Below are 24,813 nucleotides of genomic sequence, written 5' to 3' on the forward strand. Positions count from 1 at the left end.
AGCCAACACTGCAAAGAGGCTTGATGCCTGTCGTCCTCTTCTTTTAAGTAAGGGTGGTTCGAGACGAGCAGTGCTTGATGTTCTGAGAGAGCGAGAAGTGACACGCTGCTTAACCAGTGCTGATATGTAAGGTGGTGCAGTTCCAGTTTTGGCCTTAAAGGCAAGGGTTAGGGTTTTGAACCTGATGCGGGCAGCCACAGGGAGTCAGTGCAGGTTCCGCAGCAGAGGTGTAGTGTGTGAGAATTTGGGAATATTAAAAATGAGTCTTGCAGCTGCATTCTGGATCAATTGAAGTGGTCGTGTTGCCTTTAGTGAAAGTCCAGACATCAGAGAGTTGCAGTAGTCCAGCTTAGAGATGACCAAGGTCTGGACAAGAAGCTGAGTAGCCTCTGTAGTGAGAAAGGGGCGGATTCTCCTGATGTTGTAAAGAAGATATCTGCAGGACCTGGGGCCTCATGTATAAACGGTGCATACGCACAGAAATGTTGCGTACGAACCTTTCCACGCTCAAATCTCGATGTATAAAACCTAAACTTGGCGTAAAGACACGCACATTTCCACGGTAACTCATACCTTGGCGTACGCAATTTCTCCGCTTGGTTTTGCAGACTGGCGGCACCCAGCGTCAAAGCAGTGCTACTGTTCCCGTGTGATCACCCCTTTCTTTCTTAGATCCACATCCACGGCTTTATCAAATACACTGAAATTAACCGCATATCGTTCATAAATTTAATGCATCTGATTGTAATTAACCTGTAACAATATAATGGTCCACAGAATGGTCAAACTACTGTTCCTGTGTGCTCATCCTTTCTTTCTTAGACCCACATTCCTGACGCGGCTTTATAAATACACTGAAATTAACTGCATATTGTTTATTAGTGTAATGCATCTGATTGTACTTAACCTGTAGCAATATAATGGGCCAGGGAATAGCCATAGTATTCCAAATACCATAACTGCTTTAGCGTTGTTACGCTCACTGCACCTTGTTCTTCTTTTTGCTGCTCCCATTAAGGGTTGCCACTGCGGATCATCTTTTTCCATATTACTCTCACTGCACCACTCGGAGTATTTATATCACTGTATCTGAGTGGGGAATCACAGCAGCAGATGATCGGAAAGAGAATTATCGGTATACAGTTTCAAGCACACAATACCTCAACCACGGCAAAAAGCGTCAAAGCCTTTCCTGTACGAATCTCGCGTTTCAGAAACAGTTTCATCCCAAGAACTATAAACGCACTCAATCAGTCCATCAAGTGCTCCTTGTAGAACTGTTTGGACTTATAAGTACAATCACCTCACTGTAAACTTGCACTACAGTTATAATATTGCACAACCTGCGCTACTTTATAAAGCGCGTATGATGACAATATCATTTTTAAGATGAAATGCAGCAAAATATGTTGCTTATAGTATACAGATAAAACTTTTAACTTCATTTAAATAATCTGTATTGTTAATAATTAAACATGTGAGGACACGGTGCCGCAGCGTATAGTTCAAGGATAGCTCCTGCCTTGCGCTGTATTCTTGCTGGTGCTGACGCGACACTGGAAGGATAGACGAATAGAATAATTAAACATGTACTACGAAGATATTTCAATGTTCCTTAAAAGTTTTGAAGAATCGGCGTTCTAAGCTTACAAATGGCTTAACGTCTATTACAGAGCTGATTGTGTGGCGATTGGAGAAAGAAAAGTAAGGACAGGAATTGGAGGTTAGTACGTTTGAAAGAGACAGTACTTCTGTAATAAATTATTTCATCGAAGGTCGCACATGGCGCAGCAAGCCTCTTGCGTGAGATATGAACAAGCACTGCGCCACCGTGTTCCCATGTTTAATAACATGCTTTCATTCCTATCATCATGAAAATGATATCACGTATACATCTCAGTATTTTAATTATTCAGAGAGCTGTAATATCTCGAATGTAATGCATTCTGTGTCCTGTCGGAGAAAGAGAAAGAACGGAAGCACGTAGTGATTCACACATAGAAGATCAAACACAGAACAAAGTATTTAACGTGCTACTTGAGAAACTAGTAAAATAAACGATTTTAAGATGAAGTTTATGATGTTCTACTTTAATGGCAAAAATAAACTACGTGATTAAAGTGGAAATTTCGAGATTAAAGTTGACATTTCGTGCTTTTTTCCCCACTGTGTGCCTATGTTTTTTGTCTGTACCCTAATACGCTTTCATATGACACTCGGACGGTGGGCTACGACTTGCCTTTTCACGGCGACTTTGATATGTGATTTTCTTTTTTATTTCGGGCACTGTGCGACTTTGTGAATTTGATCTTTCGAGTTTCTCCGACACTCTGTCACTCGATCAACTTTCTTTTGTTGATTATACCACTGTTTAAACCAACAAATAGTACGTTTTTCCTTTGCCTCCACTTGGTATTTCGCTGAAATTCTTATATTTTCTCCCGTGCTTTTCCCATTGTCTTTTCACAGAAGGCTATTTGTATTGATTTGCATATTCAAAGAGGCGTAATTCTGGGAGGAGTTGGGGCGGGACAGAAGGCGCGTGCACGTGCGTTATTTTTCACGTAGATCGGGATTTATGTAGTGGAAGAACGTGAAAGTTTGCGTACGTACAGATTCCTGCATCTGGATTTTTCTGTGCGTACGCACATTCCCGCTTTTGTGCTTACGCCATGTTATAGTGTGAGTTCTACGCTCGGCGTTATACATGAGGCCCCTGGAGAGGTTGCTGATGTGTGGAGAAAAAGACAATTCTTCATCTAGAGTGACACCAAGACTTCTTGCCGTTTTTGAGGGGACGATAACCGAGTTGTCAAAAGAGATTGCAAGATCAAGATTCGGAGATGAGTTACCTTTGATGTACAAATACTCTGTATATGCATTTAATTATCAATATCATTCCTGGTGGCTCCGTAATCCATACTAACTCCTACTTTCTCTTCTCTTCTTTTTCCGGTTTTCTGTGGTGTCGATCTATGCCACCACCACCCGATCAAAGCACTGTGATGTCCCTCCACTGATGGATTAAAGGCCAGAAGTCCACATGACCGTCATCATCAAGTTCTTCCATGAGAACCCTGAATACAATGAGGACTGATTATGAGGTCATTTATGTTAGGTTGAATGCTTAGAGGAGGCTGGGTGGTCTCGTGGCCTCCAAACCACTGCAGATTTTTTTTTTCCTCCAGCCGTTTGGAGTTTTTGTTTTGTTTTTTTTTTTTTCTGCCAAAATGCTGCCAATAAAATCAAAAGTAGAGGTGAACGCCTGCGCCACACCCTCTAATCCGCTCACACCGCACCCGGAGTCTTTCGGTTTGGTTCAGGGTGCTTGGCACTATAGTCAAAAATTCCCCCCTTCGGCAAGCCAATTTCCCCCAATTTTAAAAACTTTGGCTCTTTGGACCAAACTCTTCATTGATGATTGGATTTAACTCAGACAAGTGTCTTCTCTTATTTAGGCTTCCTACGATTCTGAACTGGGTAAACGAGAACAAAACCAAAACACAGACCCCCACTTGAAGTTGTTAAGGGTTTAATTAGAGGCGCTCATTGGCTTCTCCCTCTGCTGTAATTAGCGCCTCGCGTCTCGTTTTAAACTGCACGAGAGGTGGCGGCGGATCCCTAAAACAACGATGGCAGAAGGAGGAGAAGCAGCGGTGGCAGCAGCAGCGCAGAACGTACTTGTGGACTACATGGAGATGTACAGTCATAAGAACCGTCTGATGACCTTTGTCGACTGGCCGTTCCTCGAAGACTGTCTCTGCACACCGGAAATGGTGAGCGATATTAGCAGATTAGATGAGAGGAGAGAAGAGAAGAGAAGCCGCTCTTAATAGGAGTTAACGCAGCCTTCATGTTTAGGCGGCAGACTTGGATAAAAGAGTTTATGGACCTTTAAAACTTAATCGTTAAAAACATCGTTATGCTTTGCCTAAATCAAATGTAGATATATACTGTTTATATTTATAAATACATGTAAATTAGATTTGGTTGTGCTTTTACCATCTGAAGGCTTTTCAGTAGAAAGCGATATGAACCTGTCTCTGAGAAGAGTGAAGGTTTGTTTTGAGCTTTAGTGTTTAAAATTTTGTTTGAAAGTGTCCAGATTACTTTTCTGTTTAGTATGCTTGCATTTGCTAGAAATTTAGGGTCTTAGTTAAAAAGCGGATACCAAAAAGCAGACTTTTAAGGTCTGATAGATAGATACGGGGCAGCACGGTGGAGCAGTTAGGAGACCTGGGTTCGCTTCCCGGGTCCTCCCTGCGTGGAGTTTGCATGTTCTCCCCGTGTCTACGTGGGTTTCCTCCGGGTGCTCCACAATCCAAAGACATGCAGGATATGTGCATTGGCGATGCTACATTGTCCCTAGTGTGCGCGCCCTGCCCAGGGTTTGTTTCCTGCCTTGCGCCCTGTGTTGGCTGCATGGGATTGGCTCCAGCAGACCCCCGTGACACTGTAGCTATAGCGGGTTGGATAATGGATGGATAGATACTTTATTAATCCCAAGGGGAATTTATATACTCCAGCGGCAGCATACGGATACAAAAACAATATTAAATTAAAGAGTAATAAAAATGCAGGTTTAAACAGACAATAACTTTGAATAACGTTAACGTTTACCCCCCGGGGGTGGAAATGAAGAGTCGCATAGTGTGGGGGAGGGAACGATCTCCTCAGTCTGTCAGTCTGGACAGTGTACTTTTGATTTAGGATTGACCTGAACCCCCCCAAAACCCTAACCTTATGGTCCGTTAGGTGGTCCCTGATGTTAATATCGCCCCCCAGGTCCCTAGACTATTATCAAACTAGCGACCTGGCGCGCGCTACGCTGCGCGTTGGATGACCACAGTTGAAGGACTCCCTGTTTAAATGCGGCTGCCAGTCGTGAACTGGGTCCTTCATCGCACCGCATTTGATTTTTGCATGGGAAACAATTTCAAAACAAAACCCATGATTCACGAAGTGTGGGACGCAGACTAATCAGAAGGGGTTTCGGTTGCCTTTCGTTGTGCGGCAGAGACGCGTCGTTGAGCTAATCTGTGTGAATGCTGACTGTCCGTTTCTTGCGAGCGACTGGCACGCCTTTGCCTCGTGATGACGCTGTAATGTGTCCTCTCTCGCAGCAGCAGGTTCAGTTGCCATTCGTTTCGGCATTGTTCCGTAAGGTCTCCTCCGTACAAGTGCACATGGGTATCTGAAGACGGAAAGGCATAGTGGGCCGCAAGGGAGAGAATAGAAAATCGCGGCTTGAAACACACGAATTGGTGACCAGGGGAACCATCCGACTCAGACGCGGGGTTCGAAATACTCACGTGCACAAAGGGGAAAGAACGGAGGAATTCTGAGAGGGGAAGGACTGGGGCTTTTCTACGGGGGCGGCTATACAGCCAAAAGGAACCCGGACACGGACGCCGCGCTGGGCTTTTATTATATAGATTATCGGTCCCGAAGTCGGGGCCCAATTCAGAATGCTAAAATACACACACAAACTTCCTCCACTGAGTACAGTATTTGGAGTTGCGCATTCGCTTCGCTCTCTCGCCAGATGCCGTTTCTACCGTTGTTTGCTCGTCGCTGTTCACACGTGAAGTCAACGAGTCTAACATTCCTCCAAAAGGAGAATAGTCAACCGTTACTGTAACGGAGAGATTTTATGTTTTACACCCCCCCCCCCCCCCCCCCCCCCCCCGACATTTAGGGCTGATTATCGCCCACTACTACTAACATTTGTCGAAGTCCGCCCTAAAAGAGTTAAAGGTCCTCCCCCTGCTCATTTTCAGGGGCTCAAAACTATTCGGACATTTTAACTGACAAGCTGTCCCATTGCCAGGAGTGAGCAAGACCCTCGTTATTTTTATTAACTATTAAGCAGGTAGAATGTCTGCTTTTGATTCCATTCCATTGCATGTGGAAGCTGTCCCTGTGAACTCTCAATAGGAGGTCCAAAGAGCTGATCATGCAAACACAGTTCTTCATGTTAGGATTTGAGCCCACAAGCGCTCAGTACTGGATGATCACACCCTTATTTTTTATAAATATAAATATTCTGTTTAAATTTCCTTGTAAAATATCTTCTACATGTTGTCTGGTTAATCCTGAAGATCGTTTAAAGGGCGTCACGTGACTCGGCCTGTCTGGTGTCCTGACCACCACTCATGCCTGTTTTTTAGTTCTCCCCCCTGTGTACTCTAAAGCAGTCTCTTGAATGAAAATCTCCCCCTGGGCTGTCCCCATCTCCTATTGACTGATTTTTAATTTCATCTTTCTGCTGTTTTCCAACAGATGGCACGCGCAGGCTTTGTCCACTGCCCCAGTGAAAACGAGCCGGACGTTGTGCGTTGCTTCTTCTGCCTGACGGAGCTGGAGGGCTGGGAGCCTCAGGATGACCCCTGGTTAGTAACTGCTATGCTAGTAGATGTGTGCCATCTGGGGAGTGCCATGGTAGTTGTGCAGCTTGGTCATCATGTGGGGCTACAGGTTTTTCTCTCTGGGGTGCAAAAGTGAGGGGAGGGGGCATGCATTTTATGGGGACCCCTCTGTTCAGAATGTATACGGACTGTCAAAAGAAGTGGGGAAGTGGTCTCCAGATAATGCTTTGGCAATGCTTTAGAAATGGCACAGTGGTAGAAATGAGTCAAAAGTACATATTTGCTGTGCCTGAGCTGCTTCAGGCTGCAAAGGTTACATTCAGAAGATGGCTGGAAGACTACAGTCCAATTTTTGGCTCATATCTGACCATTTTTTTTTTTTTAATTTTATTTTTCCTGCGATTCAAAAGTCACATGACTGTATTAATGGCTATGAAGGATCAGCAACATTAATAATTTTAATCAGATAGGAGTGAATTAATAGAGAACCAGGAATACCAGTGACACGGTTCACAGCCTGAGCTCAGTTTTGAGCTTCATGGCAAAGGCTGTGAATACTTATGGACATGGGATTTCTCAGTTTTTTTATTTTTAATAAATTTGCAAAAACAAAGTAAACATTTTTCACGTTGTCATTATGGGGTGTTGTGTGTAGAATTCGGAGGAAAAAAATGAATTTAATCCATTTTGGAATAAGGCTGTAACATAATATGTGGAAAAAGTGATGCGCTGTGAATACTTTCCGGATGCACTGTGTATGTGTGTGTGTATATATATATATATATATATATATATATATATATATATATATATATAATATATAATATGTGTGTGTGTATTTTATATAATATACATACCACCCACTTCCCGGCTCAGCTGCTCGCGTATGGGGAAGCATATGTACAATTTAAACATTTTCATGGGAATTGTTACATATGCATAATGAAACTACAGTATTTTACATTACAGCGAGTTATTAACCATATTGAAAAGAGTAAAATGTAATAAATTTTTTCATGTTGTTAGAGGTATTCGTTGAGTTATACATTTTCATTCCGTTTAGCTTTGAAATTAACAAGCAAATACTTTTTAAACTTTTAATGAAAAACTTATGTAAAAATTTTTGGAATTAAATTTTTGTCAATATCGCATTGAATTTTGATTCCGTGTTTGGACTTTCATCGTGACCACGCAACATATAACTGCCTGTGAGGGAATTTCGTTTCTTTCTCTCTAATAAATAAACCGACTTTTTCAAATGTTTGTCCTTGTGATTTGTTAATTGTCTTTACAAAAGCTATTCTAACAGGAAACTGTAAACGTTTTAATATAAATAGCATATCAAGATCTCCTTTGGTGTCTGTTATCCCCTGATGATGTACTTCATTATCTTTCTTGTCGCTTGTTAAAATTTTACACGTCATAATTGTTTGACCAATTTTGAATACAACTAATCTTGTCTTATTGCACAGTCCATCACTCAGATATTAATTACGCAATAACATTACGATACGTCCTTCTTTCAACAGTAATTCGCTGGTGGAAGACCGCACGGTGTTAACGGTTGTAGATATTCTTTGTGATTATTGTAAGTTGATGTTTCAGCCTATACTATTGATACGCATTTAACCAATTTGCTGTGTAACCGATCGACACGGTGGCGCAGTGGGTAGTGCTGCTGCCTCGCAGTTAGGAGACCCGGGTTAGCTTCCCGGGTCCTCCCTGTGTGGAGTTTGCATGTTCTCCCCGTGTCTGCGTGGGTTTCCTCCCACAGTCCAAAGACATGCAGGTTTGGTGGATTGGCGATTTTAAATTGGCCCTAGTGTGTGCTTGGTGTGTGGGTGTGTTTGTGTGTGTGTGTGTGTGTGTGTCCTGCGGTGGGTTGGCCAGGATTGGTTCCTGCCTTTTGCCCTGTATTGGCTGGGATTGGCTCCAGCAGACCCACGTGACCCTGTGTTCGGATTCAGCGGGTTGGAAAATGGATGGATTATACTGGCGACCCTTTTCGGGCAATGACGGTGGACTAGGGAATGTTTTCATGGATGGAATTCGACCCTGAAGAGGGATTTTAAAAGGGTTCCTCTTAGAAGCGTACTGTATATATCTCTATCTGTATCCGTAATGGCATACAGCATGATAACGTGCAGAAAACACACTTGACTTGAGCATTCCTAGTTTTCATCCTTTCTCTGTACGTTTACCATTCGTTTGCTCAGAGGTTGATGCGCTTGCTGCTTCCTGAGCAGCTCTTCTTTTCTCCACCCTAGCAGCCCGCTTCTCCTCTTTCGTCGGCATCGTTTCGCGTTAAAACTGATTGTCAGTGTTTGTGTTGCAATTACTTAGCATGTTTTCCTTAATTTTTCACTTAAGTCTTCAATCTGCCTCAAGAATGATTTAAGATATGAAGAGGTAGGGGACGTGACAGCGAAGGTGGTAGGGAATGAGAATGGCGCCCATACAGGTGCTGGTCATAAAATTAGAATATCATGACAAAGTTGATTTATTTCAGTAATTCCATTCAAAAAGTGAAACTTGTATATTAGATTCATTCATTACACACAGACTGATGTATTTCAAATGTTTATTTCTTTTAATGTTGATGATTATAACTGACAACTAATGAAAGTCCCAAATTCAGTATCTCGGAAAATTAGAATATCCATTAAGACCAATGTAAAAAAGGATTTTTAGAAATGTTGGCCAACTGAAAAGGTATGAACATGAAAAGTATGAGCATGTACAGCACTCAATATTTAGTTGGGGGCTCCTTTGGCCTGGATTACTGCAGCAATGCGGCGTGGCATGGAGTCGATCAGTCTGTGGCACTGCTCAGGTGTTATGAGAGCCCATGTTGCTCTGATAGTGGCCTTCAGCTCTTCTGAATTGTTGGGTCTGGCGTATTGCATCTTCCTCTTCACAATACCCCATAGATTTTCTATGGGGTTAAGGTCAGGCGAGTTTGCTGGTCAATCAAGAACGGAGATACCATGGTCCTTAAACCAGGTACTGGTAGCTTTGGCACTGTGAGCAGGTGCCAGGTCCTGTTGGAAAATGAAATCTGCATCTCCATAAAGTTTGTCAGCAGCAGGAAGCATGAAGTGCTCTAAAACTTCCTGGTAGATGGCTGCGTTGACCTTGGACCTTAGAATACACAATCGACCAACACCAGCAGATGACATGGCACCCCATACCTTCACTGACTGTGGAAATTTTACACTGGACCTCACACAACGTGGATTCTGTGCCTCTCATCTCTTCTTCCAGACTCTGGGACCTTGATTTCCAAAGGAAATGCAAAATTTACTTTTCATCAGAGAACATAACTTTGGACCACTCAGCAGCAGTCCAAAGGCGAGACGCTTCTGACGCTGTCTCTTGTTCAAGAGTGGCTTGACACAAGGAATGCGACAGCTGACACCCATGTCTTGCATACGTCTGTGTGTGGTGGTTCTTGAAGCACTGACTCCAGCTGCAGTCCACTCTTTGTGAATCTCCCCCACATTTTTGAATGGGTTTTGTTTCACAATCCTCTTCAGGGTGCGGTTATCCCTATTGCTTGTCCACTTTTTTCTACCACATCTTGTCCTTCTTCCCTTCGCCTCTCTATTAATGTGCTTGGACACAGAGCTCTGTGAACAGCCAGCCTCTTTAGCGATGACCTTTTGTGTCTTGCCCTCCTTGTGCAAGGTGTCAATGGTCGTCTTTTGGACAACTGTCAAGTCAGCAGTCTTCCCCGTGATTGTGTAGCCTACAGAACTCGACTAAGAGACCATTTAAAGGCTTTTGCAGGTGTTTGGAGTTAATTAGCTGATTAGAGTGTGGCACCAGGTGTCTTCAATATTGAACCTTTTCACAATATTTGAATTTTCCGAGATACTGAATTTGGGACTTTCATTAGTTGTCAGTTATAATCATCAACATTAAAAGAAATAAACATTTGAAATTCATCAGTCTGTGTGTAATGAATGAATCTAATATACAAGTTTCACTTTTTGAATGGAATTACTGAAATAAATCAACTTTGTCATGATATTCTAATTTTATGACCAGCACCTGTACGCATGTGCCGCACGGCCGCCCCGAGTTGATTCTACAATAAAACGAGGAATCATCTTGGAAGTCAATCATCACCCCGAAAGTAGATAGTAGACGTCACATACTACATGTGCACCAAATTTCAGGTCAATTAGTTCAAACGGTTTGCGAGCGACAGGTGATTTAAAATCCTGGTCACTTAATCCACTAAAGATGTATTTTCACATGTCTGAATTTTTTCCCAGGCTTGAGCACTCCAAGCGCAACCCAAAATGTGGCTTTCTGCAGTTGAAGAAGGACTACAAAGAGCTGCTGGTGGACGAGTACTTCATGCTGGAGATGGAGCGTCTATGCATCTACATTGTGAGTGCGTGGCCATGTCTATTTTATTTTTAACATTCAAATTGCCCTGACTGTGTCTGTGTATGGTTCTCTCTGTTTCATGATACGAACACGAGGGTGATGAAGTCAACGGTGCACTGTCAACCACAGAAATCGTTTTTTTGTGTTTGATATTCCTTCTCCAAAGTGTAAGCTGCATTTCACTCATATTGCCCTACAGTTAGCACTGGAGTTACCAGACTTAACTCTTTTAGGGCAAAGTTTTTCCTTTTGTCCCAGGACTGAATATTTGTTTTTTCCAAAATAGTACACAAAACGATGGTTTCACACACAAATCAACATGGTTACTTATGACAAGCGTCGCTCTGTTTTGTTCTATGAACCTGTGCAGAATGTAAATTCTCATTCTTATTACCTACCTGTTTGTCTCCTCTCATGATAAAAATAATCCATCCATCCATTTTCCAACCTGCTGAATCCAAACACAGGGTCACGGGGGATCTGCTGGAGCCAATCCCAGCCAACACAGGGCACAAGGCAGGAACCAATCCCAGGCTGGGTGCCAACCCACCACAGGACACACACAAACACACCAAGCACACACTAGGGCCAATTTAGAATTGCCAATCCACCTAACCTGCATGTCTTTGGACTGTGGGAGGAAACCGGAGCGCCCGGAGGAAACCCACGCAGACAGGGGGAGATAAAAATAATAAAAAATAAAAAAAAAATAAAATGAATAAAAACAAGAAAAATGTAAATAAATTTAATAATTTGCATTTATAAAGCGCCTTTTACAAACCCAAGGTCGCTATACATATAAAGTGGGTGGGGGGAAATATACACAGAGTAGGGCAATAAAGGTGAGAAGCAGAATCTTGAATTTTAATCCTTGATACAAATACAATACAATTTTATTTTTGTGTAGCCCACAATGACAAGGAGTGCCGCAATGGGCTTTAACAGGCCCTGCCTTTTGACAGCCCCCCAGCCTCGACTCTCTGAGAAGACAAACCTCCCAAAAAAAAAAAAAAAAAAATGGGGGCGAGGGGGTGTGTGGAAGAAACCTTGGGAAAGGCAGTTTAAAGAGAGACCCCTTTCCAGTTAGGTTAGGCGTGCAGTGGGTATCAAAGAGAAGGGAGTAAATACAATTCACAGAACACAAGGGGTACTCAATACAAACTAATAGTGCAATAGAAATATTACAAGTACAGAGCAGAATTCAACAGTTGATGATCTCGCATAATAAGATTTGGATTTGTTCAGAGAGTCCTGGAGATCTCCTTCATCAAGCTGCCTCACCCCATTTGGCCAGTGCTGGGCCAGCCAATCCGATGAAAGGACCCCTCTACCCAACGATTCCTGCGATCCTCCATCAGAGATGACTTTTTATGCAGGCAAAACAACTTGGCAGGTGGGCCGTGGCTCCATGTGCCACATCTGAGTTCCGAGAAGAGAAACCGCATCTGTTACTAACCCTCCTCACCTATTCGAACTGTCATATTACTTGTGTTTTAGTGCTAATGACCAACAACAGAGATGCAGTCTGTACAGTTAATCAGCAGCTCTAGTCAGGGTGTGCTAAACTGAAGTATGGAACCGGTAACCAGTGAAGCTGGGGGAGATGTCAGCAGAACGCTTTGTGTGGGCTGCGGAGTTTTGAATGTACTGTATGTAAGCTGAAAGGCTTTTTCTAGCTACTTAGGTGAGTTTGAAGTAGTCAAGCGGCTGGAAATCCATAGTGTCCATTGGCACGCCATGTTGCCTCCCACAGATCAATGTCTGCAGGACAGTTGTTAGGCATAGGCAAACTAGGAGACCGCAGGGTGCTTTTTTGAACCAAATAGCCTACAACTTACAGGTCCATACATTTCAGAAGTACAAATTTTCTCTGGTGGCGGAATTATCAATATGGTTACATGTGAGCAAAGAGGAAACCGTGATGACAGGCAGAATCGAGGTGACGGAGTGGTGAGTGGGGTGGGAGGGCACTGATCATCCACCTCGCCTGCCTCCAAGTGTCTGTGCAGCAAATCAATCACGCTATAAATAGCGGAAGCTGGGAAGATAAAAACCATTCCACAAAGCGACTGGACCCCTACCTACGCTCCATGCCTAGGGCCCCCAAAAACCTAAGAACGGCCCGTATGTCTGTGTAGTCCTCCCAGGTGAACGCTACTGTAGGCGCACCCGCTACTTGAACATGTTCAGCACTACGTCCAGTCAATGAGTCTGAGTCCTCCTAGCAAAGAGGGTCTACCTGTAACAGAATGGTGCTTTTTTTGTTTTTATTGACGTTTACATCTTATTTTTTATTGGCCTCATCATCCACCCTCGACCCCTGAAGTCGAAATCTGTCCTAAAAAGAGTTAAGTGCCTCATTTGTCTTTTTTCGTTTTTCCTTTTGTAACTTCCTCTATAGCTCCTTATTGATCCACCACCGAGTCCTCTAATTTCTTCTAAGTTTCGGGATGAATTTGTCCAGCATTGTATGCAAGACTCTTTAAGCCCTAAATCTTCTCCACTGTCTCCACTGTCTCCCACATAGGAAGGCTTATCCTAATGGATCTTCCTGACACTGAAAAGTTTCATGACATGGTCACTAGGGTTGTCCTAATGGTTTGATCCCCTTAAATTCTAACAATTTACAGAATAGTAAATCGACCCAGGCCAGACCCTCATTGCTGTGTTAAACTGCTTTAATGTAAAAGCTCCTGATGTTGTGCTCCGCTATTTGTAAGGTTGTCCCAGTTGATGCTTGTGTGAAGTCCAGCGTGACTGGACTGTGACGTCCCTTCCGGTTCCAGCATCGATGTCACTTATTCCACTGGCCTTTAAAGTCGCCATCTTACATCCACATCTGTTGGTCATAAAAGGTTTGGGGCAGCCACCCATATATGATGTCCTGGCTTCAAAAGGTTGAATTTGAAGATCGTTAGTTGTGTACAAGACGGAGTCCAAACCAGAACTGAAGATGTGGATTTTTTTCTGACAGTGGCGTAGTCGGCAGGATTTTTTTGTTCCCAAAAACGAGGGACAGGACCTAACAACTAACCAGCTGGGGAAAGTACCGAGGTGGGGGAGTTCATCCTGTGGGTCAGGAGTGACTAATAATGAAACCGGGCTAGTAGTTAACCACCAGAGGCCTCGTGTATAACGCCGTGCGTAGAACTCACACTATAACATGGCATAAGCACAAAAGCAGGAATGTGCGTATGCACAGAAAAATCCAGATGCAGGAATCAGTACGTAAGTAAACTTCCACGTTCTTCCGCTACATAAATCCCAATCAGCGTGAAAAGTAAAGTGTCCCGCCCCAACTCCTCCCAGAATTACGCCTCTTTGAATATGCAAATCAATATAAATAGCTTTCTGTGAAAAGACAATGGGAAAAGCACGGGGGAAAATAAAAGAATTTCAGCGAATACCAAGTGGAGGCAAAGGAAAAACGTACTATTTGTTGGTTTAAACAGTGAATATAAACAACAAAATGAAGTTGATCGAGTGACAGTGTCGGAGAAACTCGAAAGCTCAAGTTCACAAAGTCGCACAGTGCCTGAAATAAAAAAGAAATCGCATATCAAAGTCGCTGTGAAAAAGCGAGTCATAGCCCACTGTTTGAGTGTCATATGAAAGCTTATTAGGGTACAGACAAAAAAAATAGGCACACAGTGAGATAAAAGCACGAAATGTCCACTTTTAATCTCGAAATGTCCTCTTTAATCATGTAGTTTATTTTGCCATTAAAGTAAAACATCATAAACTTCATCTTAAAATCGTTTAATTTACTAGTTTCTCAAATCCCATTGTAACTAAAGTAGGACGTTAAATGCTTTGTTCTGTATGGTTGTCTATGTGCTCTGTGTGTGAATCAGTACGTGCTTCCGTTCTTTCTTTCTCCGACAGGACACAATCCATTATCTATCCATCCATCCATCCTCTTCTGCTTATCCGAGGTCGGGTCGCGGGGGCAGCAGCTTGAGCAGAGATGCCCAGACTTCCCTCTCCTCGGCCTCTTCTTCTAGCTCTTCCGGGAGAATCCCGAGGCGTTCCCAGGCCAGCCGGGAGACATAGTCCCTCCAGCGTGTCCTGGGTCTTCCCTGGGGCCTCCTCCCGTTTGGACGTGCCTGGAACACCTCACCAGGGAGGCGTCCAGGAGGCATCCTGATCAGATGCCCGAGCCACCTCATCTGACTCCTCTCGATGCGGAGGAGCAGCGGCTCTACTCTGAGCCCCTCCCGGATGACTGAGCTTCTCACCCTGTCTTTAAGGGAAAGCCCAGACACTCTGCAGAGGAAATTCATTTCAGCCGCTTGTATTCGCGATCTCGTTCTTTCGGTCACTACCCATAGCTCATGATCATAGGTGAGGGTAGGAACATAGATCGACTGGTAAATTGAGAGCTTTGCCTTACAGCTCAGCTCCTTTTTCACCACGACAGACCAATTCAGAGCCCGCATTACTGCGGACGCCGCACCGATCCGCCTGTCAATCTCACGCTCCATTCTTCCCTCACTCGTGAACAAGACCCCGAGATACTTGAACTCCTCCACTTGAGGCAGGATGTCGCTCCCAACACTGAGAGGGCACTCCACCCTTTTCTGGCTGAGGACCATGGTCTCGGATTTGGAGGTGCTGATTCCCATCCCAGCCGCTTCACACTCGGCTGCGAACCGATCCAGAGAGCTGAAGATCACGGCCTGATGAAGCAAACAGGACAACATCATCTGCAAAAAGCAGTGACCCAATCACTGACCATGGAGAACGACTTTCGGACGGCTTCGAGGAGATTCTGGTCCACCGTCCTGCGTCTCAGGAGGGGGAAGCAGTGCGGTGTCAACACTGTGTATGGTGGGGATGGTGCGCTTCTGACCTCGACTTGGGACGTTGTGGGTCGGTGGGGGGAGTACTTCGAAGACCTCCTCAATCCCACTAACATGCCTTCCAATGAGGAAGCAGAGCCTGGGGACTCGGAGGAGGGCTCCCCCCCATCTCTGTGACTGAGGTCACTGAGGTGGTCAAAAAACTCCTTGGTGGCAGGGCCCCGGGGGTGGACGAGATACGCCTGGAGTTCCTCAAGGCTCTGGATGTTGTAGGGCTGTCTTGGTTGACATGTCTCTGCAACATCGCATGGACATCAGGGACAGTGCCTCAGGATTGGCAGACCGGGGTGGTGGTCTCCCTCTTTAAGAAGGGGGACCGGAGGGGGTGTTCCAACTACAGAGGGATCACACTCCTCAGCCTCCCTGGAAAAGTCTATTCAATGGTCCTGGAGAGGAGGGTCCGTTGGATAGTTGAACCTCGGATTCAGGAAGAACAGTGTGGTTTTCGTCCGGGTCGCGGAACAGTGGACCAGCTGTACACCCTTAGCAGAGTCCTGGAGGGTGCATGGGAGTTCGCCCAACCAGTCTACATGTGTTTTGTGGACTTGGAAAAAGGCATTCGACCGTGTCCCTCGGGGAATCCTGTGGGGGGTACTCAGAGTATGAGGTACCGGACCCCCTGATAAGGGCTGTTCAGTCCCTGTACAACCAGTGTCAGAGCTTGGTCCGCATTGCCGGCAGTAAGTCGAACATAATCCATTACATTCGTGATATTACATCTCTCTGAATAATTAAAATACTGAGATGTATACGTGATATCATTTTCATGATGATAGGAATGAAAGCATGTTATTAAACATGGGAACACGGTGGCGCAGTGCTTGTTCATATCTCACGCAAGAGGCCTGCTGCGCCATGCGCGACCTTCGATGAAATAATTTATCACAGCAGTATTGTCTCTTTCAAACGTACTAAACTCCAATTCCTGTCCTTTTCTTTCTCCAAATACCCAATCGCCACACAATCAGCTCTGTAATAGACGTTAAGCCATCTGTAAGCTTAGAACGCAGATTATTCAAAACTTTTAAGGAACATTGTAATATCTTTGTAGTACGTGTTTGTTTATTCTGTCCATCTATCCTTCCAGTGTCACGTCAGCACCAGCAATAATACAGCGCAAGGCAGGAGCTATCCGTGAACTAGCTAGCACTGTGGCACCGTGTCCTCACATGTTTAATAACAATAAAGATTATTTAAATGAAGTTAGTTTTATCTGTATAATATAATCAACATATTTTGCTGCATTTCATCTTAAAAATGAATACCGTCCGGTAAATACGCGCTTTATAAAGTGGCGCAGGTTATGCAATATAACTAGTGCAAGTTTACAGTGAGGTGATTGTACTTATAAGTACTAACCTTTCTACAAGGAGCACTTGATGGACTGATTGAGTGCGTTTAGAGTATTTGGGATGAAACTTTTTCTAAACTGCGAAGTCCGTACTGGGAAGTCTCTAAAGCGTTTTGCCGTAGCTCAGGCAGCGTCTGCTTCATGCTGTGTACCGATAATTCTCTTTCCGATCAGCTGCTGCTGTGATTCCCCACTCAGATACAGTGATATAAATACTCCGAGTGGTGCAGTGAGAGTAATATGGAAAGATGATCTGCTGTGGCAACCCTTAACGGGAGCAGCTGAAAGAAGATGCAGTGAGAGTAACAAGGCTAAAGCAGTTATGGTATTTGGAATACTATGGCTATTCCCTGGACCATTATATTCCTGCAGGTTAATTACAATCAGATGCATTACACTAATAAACAATATGCAGTTAGTTTCAGTGTATTTATAAAGCCGCGTCAGGAACGTGGGTCTAAGAAAGGGTGACCACACAGGAACAGTAGCACTGCTTTGACGCCGAGTGCCGCCAGTATGCAAAACCGAGCAGAGAAATTGCGTACAACAGGGTATGAGGTACCGTGGAAATGTGTGTCAAGTTTAGGTTTTATACAAGTTACGCCAAGATTAGGTTTTATACAACGCAATTTGAGCGTGGAAACGGGAGTACGCAACATTTGTGCGCGTACGCACCGTTTATACATGAGGCCCCAGGAGAGTATGGAAGAGACGCACACAGACATGGGCTGGTTATTGGGGAGGAAAATGAAGGGGGCTTATTATGTCCTCTCGGAGTAGAGAGCTAAGCTGCCCCTTGGGATTGACATCCCAGATAAATATGGGCTTTCCCCAGACCAGCAGGTGGAATGGAATAGACTGCACAGCATCGGGGATCGAGGCCTAACATCATCGCATCGCAGAGGCTCACCATCTGATTGATGAAATCCTGCATTTCAATTCTGTTTTACCTCAAATGGTGTGTCTTTAGGGGGAGTTCTGCTGTGTTAAGGCCGGTTTATATTTCACGCTTGGAACACGTAAGCGCCCGTATCATGGCTGCCATGCATTACCTGTGCTCATTTGATGCATCCTCTGAGCACGTCCTCTGAAATTAATGTGACGCCTGCATGATTTGCAGTACCAGCTAAAAAAAATTGGGGTGGGGGGGAGGTTGTATGGGGGTGCAGTGTGATCAAGTCGGAACGTGACATCTGTTTACTAACAACATGTGACAGCAATCCGCTTTGTAGATCCCACAGAATCGATGTGCCTGCTTCCATGTTTGAATGGTTCGATGTGGGGAAGCAAATCATCAGACTTATTAAATGCTGACATTCAGATGCATTTATGGAGCTTCTCTGCATCCATTTCTCACATGGGCAATACAAGTGTTGCATATTCCCCATTGTAATGGCGCAATACATTTTTAAAAGTCTCGCATACCATCATTGCTATGCCATCTTTTTCTTTTTTTGCACCTTTGCAACAGCATCAGAATGTACAGAGAAATAAAATTAGGGACACAGTGAAGGGGAAAAATGTATTTCGTGATTAAAGTGGAAATGCACTTTAATCTTGCAATTTACTTTAAATTAGACCGTCGTAAATGTTCTCTTAAAACCAACCCACTTGTTAATCACTATGTGCATTCTGGGGCTTCCTCCTGTGTTGGCGGCAGGCAGTGACTACCACACAGAACACATTAAATGTAATGATCTTGAACATTGGAACACTCTAGACGAGAACAGGCCATTCAGCCCAACAAAGCTCGTCAGTCCTGTCCACTTATTTCTTCCAAAAAAACATCAAGTTTTGAAAGTCCCTAAAGTCTCAATGTCTGCCACACAACTTGGTCACTTGCTCTAAGTGTCTATCATTCTGTGTAAAGAAAAACTTCCTAATGTTAGTTGGAAACTTGTGAAGGGGAAATTTCACACTCTGTGTTCTTGATGAACTCATTTTAAAGTCGCCGTCTCGATCCACTGCACTAATTCCCTTCATAATTTGAAACACTTCAGTCAGGTCTCCTCCATTTTCTTTTTGCTTAAACTGTAAAGGCTCAGCTCTCTCAATCTTTCCTCATAACTCATCCCCTGTTTATCCCTGAATCAGCCTCGTTGCTCTTCTCTGGACCTTCTCTTGTGCTGCAATGTCCTTTTTGTAGTCTGGAGACCAAAACTGCACACAGGACTCCAGATGAGGCCTCACCAATGTGTTTATAAAGCTTGAGCAGAACCTCCTGTGACTTGTACTCCACACATCAAGGCGCTATATAACCTGACATTCTGTTAGCCGCCTTCGTGGCTTCTGAACACTCTCTTCCAGTCGATAGCTTAGTCCACTATGACTCCTAAGTCCTTCTCATAAGGTGGACTCTTGATTTTCAGACCACCCATTGTGTATTCAAACCTCACATTTTTACTTCCATCCATCCATTTTCCAACCCGCTGAATCTGCACATAGGGTCACGGGGTATCTGCTGGAGCCAACCACAGGGCACAAGGCAGGAACCAATCCTGGGCAGGGTGCCAACCCACCGCAGGACACACACACACATCCACTAGGGACATGTTTTTGGACTGCGGGAGGAAACCGGAGCACCCGGAGGAAACCCGCACAGACACGGGGAGATCATGCAGACTCCACGCAGGGAGGACCCGGGAAGCAAACCCAGGTCTCCTGTGAGGCAGCAGCGCTACCATTGCGCCACCATGCCACCCACATTTTTACTTCCTATGTGTAATTCTTTACATTTACTGACATTTCATCTGCCACAAATCTGCCCAAGCCTGTCTGCTGCCCAAGTCCTTTGTGATGATATAATGGATTCTCAATTATCTGCTAATCCACCTATCTTGGTATCATCAGCAAACTTAACCAGCAGGGGGCAGTGCTGGGGCTGCTGCTATGTGTAATATACACACACATACATACATACATATAAATATATAATGGGGTGCCAAACAGGCAATTACAATGATTTTCGGAATATATAAAGTCAGAGGTAGAATATATAATCATTTCTGATAATGTAAAGTCGGCATCGGAATATATAAACTCATTCCTGAATATATAATTTTTAAAGTCAGATTATATTGATATTGATTGAAACGACTTGGGCACATTTTTAGTAAACTTAATGAGTTCCTAATACAACGTAATGAAAGAAGTTTAACAAAAACGTCTTCAGAAAAATATATATATATAATATAAAAAAAAAAAAAACACACTTCAGTTAATGTATTCAAAATGATGTATGTGGCTGGCATTTTCAACTATTCCTTTTGTATGGGCGCATTTTTGGACGAACCTCACAAGCCCATCCATCCATCCATCCATTTTCCAACCCGCTGAATCTGAACACAGGGTCACGGGGGGTCTGCTGGAACCAATCCCAACCAACACAGGGCACAAGGCAGGAGACAATCCTGGGCAGAGGTGCCAACCCACCGCAGGACACACAAACACACCAAGCACACACTAGGGCCAGTTTTAGAATCGCCAGTCCACCTAACCTGCATGTCTTTGGACTGTGGGAGGAAACCCACGCAGACGAGGGGAGCACATGCAAGCTCCACACAGGGAGGACCCGGGAAGCGAACTGAAGTCTCCCAACTACGAGGCAGCAGTGCTACCCACTGCGCCACCGTGCCGCCCACCTCACTAGAACTAGACCATTTTATTTATGAATTGTCCTACTTTTATATATTAGGGAATGATTTTATATTCCAACGCTGACTTTATATAATCAGGCTTTGGTGTTATATATTCAGAACACGGACTTTATATGTTCTGAAAATCATTATATTTGCCTGTTTGGCACCCCATAATATATTATACTAGCCAACCCGTGGTGTATCATACGCCGCATAATCAGGCCGCTTTTTTAATGATTTTTAAGCACAGGGAAAAAATTAACATTTGAAAAATCCGGAGGAGAGGCGAAGGACGCCCATTACGCCCCATCCGTCATGCTAGTCTGCTGATTTCTCGTACAGTAACCTGTGAGTAGTGATGGGCGGGGTGAGTTGAGAAACAGTTTTTTAATGTCTTTTAAGTACAGGGGAAAAAAATGAACATGTGGCCCGGTGCATTGTTTAACTGCCTTGTGGCGCTGTAGTAGTACGGCTGCTTTGCAGTAAGGAGACAGTGGAAGATTGTGGGTTCGCTTCCCGGTTCCTCCCTGTGTGGATAGCAAATTATCCGCGACAAACAAACTGTTTTACACGCTGCAAACCAATCTGCGCCGCTTTTTCAATGTTTTTTAAGCAGAGGGAAGAAAATAAACATTTGCAAAATCCGTAACACTGCTTTCAGTAAGTACAATGCACACGCGTTTAATTTGTCAGCCACTTTTTGCCAGCCGTCTTTTCTGGTTTGGGCTGCTTTTGCAGTGTTACCTGTTGTGTATATTATATCTTGAAATCCTTCGAGTTGCTAATTAACTAACACCCACCCACCCACTCAGCTTGTGTGAAAAAAATGCGCCCGTTCTTTCATCATTTTGTTGCAGCCTATCAAAGACTTGCTGATCATGTTTTGTAGACTCAATATATACAGTATTGGCTTTTCACTCAGTGCGAGGGCGCGCATTCATCTCGGATTATTACATCTTGCTAGACTAATCTGCTACATGGCTGCGTTTGAAAAACCGACTTATCCCGGATGAGTTTCACCGGCATTAATGATTAGGAATCTGGTTGGAACAAAACCCTGCAGCCACAGGGGTTCACCAGGACCGAGTTTGGGAAACATTGCTGAACACGGACGAAACCGACTCAGGTGAGGAGTTGGGGCGGGCAAAGTGGTTGCAGTTATTGATTATTCAGTGTTGTTTGCCTGGGTGTCTGATCTGCTCAACAGGATCATAAATAAAAGGAAAACAATATGAAGGCAATGTCACAGGTGATCCTGTGGTATAGCGGGTCCACAGCTCCCCTTCAAAAGCCCATTTTTAAATAATCATCGCACTCAGTGTAGCGAGGGGCGTGGAAGTGTGGCTGAAACGGTTTCCAGGTAGACTCGTGCTGCGGGCATTTCTCCCCTGTGCAGTGTGCGAGCGAGTGAGGAGAGAGAGAGAAAGCCGGTACGTTAGAGTGAGCGAGAGCAGGCTCGAAGGGAATGTGTTCCTGTGGTATAGCGGGTCCATAGCTCCCCTTCAAAAGGCCATTTTTAATCGGGCGACTGACAGTAGTGGAGTCAGGCACAGAGAAGGTCAGCTGCAGAGAGAGCGTCTCGACTGTTGCAGGGCCTGAAGCAGGTGAGACGCTAATGAAAGAGGCACAGGGCTTATTGGTTTTTAAAGACTGCTTCCTTCATTGTGTTAACTTCAGTTTTAAAGGATTGCGTGGCTCTCTCTTGCGCTGCCTGTGTGTGCCTCTGTGTCTCTCTGGCGCTGCCTGTGTGTGTGTGTGTGTGTGTGTGCGCCTCTGTCTCTCTGGCGCTGCCTCTGTGTGAACCAAGGTTCCACTGAGGTTGACTAATGAAAAGTCAACGTGGCTCACAGCTGTAAGTGGACTGTGGCACAGACAAACAGAAATGACGGCATGTTTTCCGAGACGTCGCGTCCGAGTTGGTGGGCGTGGCTCCTTCCTGCATGCGCCATTGGCGTCTTACTTGCCGGCGGTTTAGTGAATTATATACAGGGTGGGTCATTTATATGGATACACCTTAATAAAATGGGAATGGTTGGTGATATTAACTTCCTGTTTGTGGCACATTAGTATATGTGAGGGGGGAAACTTTTCAAGATGGGTGGTGACCATGGTGGCCATTTTGAAGTCGGCCATTTTGGATCCAACTTTTGTTTTTTCAATAGGAAGAGGGTCATGTGACACATCAAACTTATTGGGAATTTCACAAGAAAAACAATGGTGTGCTTGGTTTTAACGTAACTTTATTCTTTCATGAGTTATTTACAAGTTTCTGACCACTTATAAAATGTGTTCAATGTGCTGCCCATTGTGTTGGATTGTCAATGCAACCGTCTTCTCCCACTCTTCACACACTGATAGCAACACTGCAGGAGAAATGCTAGCACAGGCTTCCAGTATCCGTAGTTTCAGGTGCTGCACATCTCGTATCTTCACAGCATAGACAATTGCCTTCAGATGACCCCAAAGATAAGTCTAAGGGGGTCAGATTGGGAGACCTTGGGGGCCATTCAACTGGCCCACGACGACCAATCCACTTTCCAGGAAACTGTTCATCTAGGAATGCTCGGACCTGACACATTGAACACATTTTATAAGTGGTCAGAAACTTGTAAATAACTCATGAAAGAATAAAGTTACGTTAAAACCAAGCACACCATTGTTTTTCTTGTGAAATTCCCAATAAGGATGTGTCACATGACCCTCTTCCTATTGAAAAAAACAAAAGTTGGATCCAAAATGGCCAACTTCAAAATGGCCACCATGGTCACCACCCATCTTGAAAAGTTTCCCCCCTCACATATACTAATGTGCCACAAACAGGAAGTTAATATCACCAACCATTCCCATTTTATTAAGGTGTATCCATATAAATGGCCCACCCTGTATATAGATAATATATACATGCACACAAACTAAACAGTTCAATACCAACTTTCATTATCAGCATGGAGTTCTTTGATTAGGAAACCAGTTGGAATAAAAACCTGTGGCCCTCCAGGACTGTGATTGAGGACCCCCGGTGTAAAGAAAGCATAAATTACAATTTAAGGTTTGGGGATTCACCCCATATACAGTTAGGTCCATAAATATTTGAACAGAGACCACTTTTTTCTCATTTTGGTTCTGTACATCACCACAATGAATTTTAAATGAAACAACTCCGATGCAGTTGAAGTGCAGACTTTCAGCTTTAATTCAGTGGGGTGAACAAAACGATTGCATAAAAATGGGAGGCAACTAAAGCATTTTTTTGAGCACAATCCCTGATAATGTTCATTATCAGAAATTGATTGCAGCCATTCCCCACTCTCTGTGAATGGTACTCATGGCCATTGATCAATGGACAATTTGTGTATCATTGATCACACAGCCCATTGTTAGTCAATGGTGCTAGTTTCGCTCATTATGCAAAGGTACTGTTTATAAGGTTGGAGAAACCTGAAGTCAACTGAGACTGAGGAAGTCGCTTGGATGAGTGAAGTAATGTATCTCCCTGGAAAAGAACGAAGTCCAGATGAACTGAATGAACTTTCTAGAACTACATACACTTTGCTTAACTGGGCCATTAAACAGCTTGGAAAATTCCAGAAAATGACGTCAAGCCTTTAGGACATTTGACAATTTTGCTTCTGATATCCAGTTAGCCTAATTGGAGTCAATGTGTGTTAAGGCCGACCTTCAAACTCGAGACCTCTTGGCTTGACATGATGTGGGGAAAATCAAGAAAAAATGGTGGACTTCCACAAGTCTGATTCATCCTTGGGGACAATTTCCAAATGCCTGAAGGTTTCCACGTTCATTTGCACAAACGATTAATATGCAATTATAAACCCTGCGAGACCACCCAGCCATCATCCAGCTCAGGAATGAGTCTCATTGTGTCTCGTAGAGAAGAATGGACTTTGGTATGAAAAATGCAAATCGATCCCAGAACAGCAACAAAGGACCTTGTGAAGATGCTGGAGGACACAGGGAGACAAGTCTCGATATCCACAGTAAAGCAGTCGGACTTCACCTGAAAAAGCTGCTCAGCAAGGAAGAAACCACCATTAAAAAAGCCAGACTGCGGTTTGCAATGGGACATGGTGGACAAAGATCTGCCCATCTGGAGAAATGTCCTCTGGTCTGAGGGATCCAAGATCAAACTGTTTGGACATAATGATCATCATGTTTGGAGGACAAAGGGTGAGGGAGCA

The 24,813-nt window shown here is 44.1% G+C and overlaps 1 protein-coding gene across 2 annotated transcripts in view; it reads left to right on the forward strand.

The window, feature by feature from the left end:
* Window positions 1–3,548: 3,548 nt before the first annotated feature.
* Window positions 3,549–24,813, forward strand: part of LOC127527191 (baculoviral IAP repeat-containing protein 5.1-like) — a 25,905-nt gene continuing 4,640 nt past the window's right edge. The window contains exons 1-3 of one of the 2 annotated variants that reach the window (XM_051925107.1): window positions 3,549–3,776; window positions 6,283–6,392; window positions 10,649–10,770. In XM_051925107.1, the coding sequence (XP_051781067.1) occupies window positions 3,633–3,776; window positions 6,283–6,392; window positions 10,649–10,770 (376 nt within the window). In that variant the 5' untranslated portion in view covers window positions 3,549–3,632. The remainder of the gene's footprint in view (window positions 3,777–6,282; window positions 6,393–10,648; window positions 10,771–24,813) is intronic. The other variant, XM_051925106.1, reaches the window with a different exon arrangement.

This window comes from Erpetoichthys calabaricus, chromosome 3 (genome assembly GCF_900747795.2).
Source record: "Erpetoichthys calabaricus chromosome 3, fErpCal1.3, whole genome shotgun sequence".
In the NCBI taxonomy this organism is placed as follows: domain Eukaryota; kingdom Metazoa; phylum Chordata; class Cladistia; order Polypteriformes; family Polypteridae; genus Erpetoichthys; species Erpetoichthys calabaricus.